The 5,851-nt window shown below is 31.5% G+C and overlaps 1 protein-coding gene across 1 annotated transcript; it reads right to left on the bottom strand.

Annotated features, from left to right (window-relative positions):
* Window positions 1–405: 405 nt before the first annotated feature.
* LOC150030425 (agamous-like MADS-box protein AGL82) lies at window positions 406–1,865 on the bottom strand. Its single transcript, XM_090309716.1, has one exon. It carries the CDS (start codon window positions 1,830–1,832, stop codon window positions 654–656), a length of 1,179 nt encoding a protein of 392 aa, XP_090165842.1. The 5' UTR covers window positions 1,833–1,865; the 3' UTR covers window positions 406–653.
* Window positions 1,866–5,851: the final 3,986 nt, after the last annotated feature.

Here is a 5,851-nt window from a genome sequence, read left to right as displayed (position 1 = left end):
ATAATTATCCAAAATATTGCCACCCTCATGTACTCACGTTTCACCATCTTCTATAATTGCATGCATGCGAGACCATTGTGGGAGTTACAACAACAACAACAACAACAACAATAATAATAATAATAATAATAATAATAATAATAATAATAAAAACATTTATAATTTTATTAAAATAAACCTAGTTCATGCATTCGAAGCCGTTCTATTCTTCCATTCCAAATATTATAAAAAAATTGCGAGAGATCGAAAATCGAATTCACTAAATAAGTATATATCAATAATATATGAAAAATCAGATATTTAAATTCTTATAAAAAGAGACAATTTAAACTTCACTCAATTAACTTAGACAAACTTGATACAGAATTATCTGGACAAATACTAAAATAGTGATCATTAGCCATGATGATCATATATATTTTTTTTAATCTCTAAAAAATGCTTAAGTAGACTACTCAAATATTTCAATTAATCCACCATTAAAAAAGAGAACTAGATTTTAACTACTCATAAGAAACTAACACATTATTCTATTTTCTTTAGACACTAGATCATAATTCATACCATCATAATATTTTTATATATAGAGAGAGAGACAATTGGAGTAACCCTCAAATTCCTCCATTATTTAGAACTTAATTAAGAAGAAGCAATCATGGAGTAAAGTTGTTTTGCCATTCCTTACTTAGAAGATCATCTTCAACGTCTCCACCTTCATTATTCTGATTCTCATTTCCATTTCCATGTTGAATTTCATTTCCATTGCTGCAGCTTATTTCACTTTCAAACAATCCTTGAAGCAACATCTCTACATCATCATTCACATCAATCCTTACACCACCACTGTCGCCGTAGTAGCAGGCATCGGAGTACAGACTCCCCATAGGGTCTCCACCATTGACGTCACCACCGATTCCAAAACCCGCTTGGTGAGTGAAATCCATATGACTAACAGTAGCCTCAACACCAACGCCATTAATGTCGTTCACAAGCTTCTCAATCTCACACATTCCAGAATTGTCATTTACCCCAAAATTCCACTCCGATAACAAAATGTTCTCATCGCCATCTCCTTCAACAATAATCGTTTCCGTTCCGCCTAATTCGCTGATTCCCACCATCAAATTTTCTCCATTCATCAAATCGCCCATATTCACTTCCGATTGAACAAACCCCAACTCCCCTGCCATATTGCTACTATTTCCCCCAATTTTATCATTCGAATTCATCACCATATCAATAAACCATTGATCCATCAAATTCCTTCCATTATCAACAAGATCCATCTCATTGCTCCCTATTTCAAGCAGAGGAGAGTTAGAAGGAACAAATTCAGTAGGAGGAGGAGGAAGACGATGAACCTGTTGATGATACTCGATTCGTTTTTGGCAGTCTCTTATTCTCTCTCCGACCATCCAGAACAATGCGAGCAATTCCCCATTGGTGAGTTGGGAAATATGATGACCTTGATGCAATTGATGCATCAGAAGATCGAGTTCGAGTTCTTGATTCTTCTTGATGAGTTTCTTTAGCATATCTTGAGCTTTAGTGGTGCATTCCTTGAGATATGTCTCTTGATTCGTCATTTTCTTCTGGCGTTCGACTTCCGGAAGGCTGAGAAAGCGACGGTAGAGGTGTTGAGCGACGGAGAGAGATGGCCAGATGACGGGATGGTCCTCGTCGGGGCCATTGACGATGGCAAAGGCGAAAACGCCGCAGAGAGTGGTGAGTTCACTTACTTTCTTTAACAATCCGAGCCTTCGTTTCTTGAAACTGGCTTTTCTTGCATTATCGCTTGCAATCCAAACCAACTTCACTTTCTTCCTCGTCATCGAGGCTCTCTCTGTCTTTCTTGTTCTTCTTGTTCTTTCTGGACTCTGATTTTGAGGTGCAACAATGGAGTTTATTTATAAGCCTTGGGGTTAAACTTTTTATTTTTCTAAGTTTTTTTGTTCTCTTGGTAAATGAATTACTAGGGGCATTTTTGTCCTTTAGTAACTAGTGGTAATTAAAGAAGAAAAATACCCCACTGCATCCTGCATTCCACCTATCTTTCTGTCCCAATTGTCCAATCACAGTTTACCATATGATTAGAAAAGTTGTATCAGTATGAAAATTACTCAGATATATCTGGGTATATATCTATCTTTGTGCATCCACCAAATTATCTTATCATAATTTGTTACGTGATAAATTCTTTTTATATCTTCATTTAAATATTTTAATTCTTATTGTGTGTGATGAAAGTGAGATGCATAGAAATAGGATACATCCAAATATTAATCACCAAGTATTGCTCATTATGTTTTATTTCATGGAAAGTCATATTTAGGTTCAATGGATTGCATTTATCCTATTTCATCATTCCAAAATCACATAACAAAAAAAATCAAAAATATATTTTGGGAAAAAAAGTTTGTCACATCACAAACCGATGAACTATACAAAAATGTATACATCCTAAACCACATCCTTTTTATTAGTCTTACTTCACCATAGAAAATCAATAATTCAATTATATGAGTAATATTTGAGTGCAGCCACAACACTATACTTATCTCCATGCACACGTTGGTACTCGAGTGAGTTTTACAAAAATGAGTACAACACGGGATGCATCCAAGTTTGTATATATGTATATATGAGAAGAGTTGATCGTGTGACAAACTATGATTTTTTTTTTTTTTTTGACAATATGTGGGGTAGGGGAGTCGAATCTCTCACTTTGAGGATAATAATACAAACACTATGCCAGTTGAAGCTATGTTCATTTTGGCAAACTATAGTTGGATGATAGAGCGAGCTACACAAAGTTGGCTATGAATGTAAATTTTTCTTTAGGATAGATGAAAATTACAGTAAAATTATTAGGAGAAAACAAACACAATTTTCAAAGCCCAAAATCCAAAACAAACTAATTAATAACCAAAACCTAAATTTGATGTTTAATTATAAGCAAAATTTGTGTAGCCTATATAATTAAACTCCTTTAGAGAAATCATTAAATCTACCAAACCTTACTAGAAAAAAAAAAAAAAAAAAAAAGAAATAGAATATATCACAAAAGCTATAAATATTCAAACCATACAAAGTTTTTTTTAAAAAAAAAAAAGAACTTTAAACAATTTATTTTCGAAATAAAAATTCATATTTTTGTGAGTCAACATTCGAATTGTGATTGGTGAATGAAGATGAGTTGTCAAAAGGAAAATCTGGAATAGTGGGGGTAGTTATATAGCAATTAACCTAAAATTAAATACTACTTTATCATCTTAGTTGTCATTTTGACTAAAAAGAAAAAACTTTATTATTCCAAAAATATATATTTATATATTATATTAGGTGTGAAATGGGAATTACATGTAACCGTTAGAATTGATATTTGAGATGAACTGTTGCTTTTTCTTTAAGAAATATCTTCAAGAAATCACAGTTTCTAAATCATTAAAACAGTAAGTCATCACATAGTCATCACAGCTCGTTGGCCTCTTAACGGGTTATACGCCTCTTATCAAAATACCTCAAATAGTTCATTTACTAATGGAACTTTTATCAACAAAATCAGCATGACTAGCGAGAAAATCATCATGAGCGAGATCATCCCTATGAGCGAGATTTACCCTTCCCAGCGAGATTTGGCACTTTCCAGCGAGTTTTAATGCAAAACCAGCGAGATCCAGTGCAAACCAGCGAGATTCCCGTCCCTAGCGAGATCCACCTCTCGCTCTCGCTCGCTCGCGCTCTCGCTCCCTCTCGCTCTCTCTCGCTCCCTCTCGCTCTCCCTCGCTCTCGCTCTTGAGCTGCCTAAGCATCTTCCTAAGCAGCGGTCTGCTTATGCCCAGATCCTCTGTGACAACTTCAAAAATTCATAACTCAAAATCCAGCCCTCTTCTGAAGAAACTTCCTTCTACAAAAATGTTTAGAATTGAGTTAGCAACATTACCTTAAAACTTCAGCTCAAAATTCCTCGTCGTTTAATCTGGAGATTCAAAACTTCATCATTGGCCCCAATTCAAGCAGCTGCCTGCTTGTTCAACAATTTCCAGTTCAACATTCAAAATTATATAACTCGATTTCCAGGCCTCATCTTAAAAAGTTTCATTCTACAAAGTTGTTTATAATTGAGTTAATATTATCTCAAATTTTTAGCTCAAAACGCTTCGTAAGTCGTCCTGGAGCTTCAATTCTTCACTGATGGCCTAGATTCACTTATCCTTTTTATTATTTATTATGTTTCCACACTATCATAGTTTATTTCCTCTACATTTTTTATAATGATTTGCATCTTTCTTTTTTTAAATACTGTTGAATTTTTAGCCGAATTTCAAAAAAAAAATCAATTTTTTAGGAACTACTCTTTATTGTTTTCAAAATTTAGATCACAATGTATGAAACTGGGAGATGTAAGTAGTGTTTATAAGCTTAATTTTTAAAAATAAAAATAAAATAGCCTTAATTTTTCATTTGTTTAAATATACGATATTTTCTCCTGATTTCTACAAATATGGAGTAGTATTTAAGGATAATATAATATTTCTCAATTTAATGATTGTTTATTTTTATAATTTTAAACTTTTTTGCAGAGTTACTTTTCAAAAGGTTTTGTACCATTTAATGATTGGTATTTTGGTCATTTCAAAATTCTCGAATAATAATTTAAAAAATCATTTTACGATTTTCTAATTTTGATTTTTTTTTTTTTTTTTGCTATTTTTCAAAATGAATCTTCAAAATTTACTATTTCTTTTGTTGACCCAAATTTGAATTCCTTTTCTTTACCATCCATCACTTGATATAGTTTTTGATGTACTAAAGAAAAATAACATATATCCCTAAACTTTTTATGTGTTAGTCAATATACTCCTAAAATTTGTAGTTATATTAGTCAAAAGACTCAAAACCATAAGTTAATGATTGTATTAGTTTAGGCCTTTCATAATTTAGGATAATCTTTGCTCCAAACACATCCTGATTGTTACATACTAAAGATCAAGAGACAAAATTGTTACTTTTCATAAATATTCACGATTAAGAATATTTATTTTAACTTTTAAGAGTGTGAATGCTTTGAGTTGTTAGATTTTAAGGTTTCTATTTTTATCGATGTCACTTCTGGAAATCTGATTAAACATATTCTATTATAGTATGATGTCGTGTTCTGCATGTGTCATCTGAATATCATGAAATCAACATTCTTATCGTATCTTTCAGAACTAACGTACTAGATATGTAATTTATGTCATTTTTGACTTGTTTAGAAGGTCAATTATGAAAATATCATATCATTATTGTCGATGGAAGTAATACATATGATCAAATATTTATGATATATTTCAATATTAATAAACATAGTAAGGATAATACATAGATAATCGTTAATTTTTTTTCTTAATAATTATTAAATTTTGTTTCATACCATTATTTTCTCTTTCAAATAAAGTAAAACATCATCCATCCACAGATTTAATAAATATATATTTATATATATGATAATTTCAAATTATCCATATTATTATTTAAAAAGAATATTCCTCAAATTCCTTTGAAAAATAAGCCAAAAAAAGAATAATTAAATCCAAAATATTACAACTCTCACAGTCTCACGTCTCACCGGTTTCCGAAAATGCATGCATGACAGACCACGTGGAAGATTTTTAAATCTATACATATGTGCGTGAAGCTAGCTATTCAAGAAAAATGTGAAATCATGTTGTCTATAATCCATTTTTGAGAAATTTTCATTTTACATCCCTTAAATTATACCTATTTAAATCTTGAATTTTATAAATTTACCGATTAATCGTCTCTTTTTAGATTTGATTTAAAAAATATTGGAAGAATTATATAATTT

The sequence above is a fragment of the Benincasa hispida genome, unplaced genomic scaffold, assembly GCF_027475165.1.
Source record: "Benincasa hispida cultivar pf3 unplaced genomic scaffold, pf3_genome.v1.1 HicScf211, whole genome shotgun sequence".
Lineage (NCBI taxonomy): Eukaryota > Viridiplantae > Streptophyta > Magnoliopsida > Cucurbitales > Cucurbitaceae > Benincasa > Benincasa hispida.
Note: the sequence above shows the minus strand (reverse complement) of the source record. Positions and strands in the feature narration are given on the sequence as shown.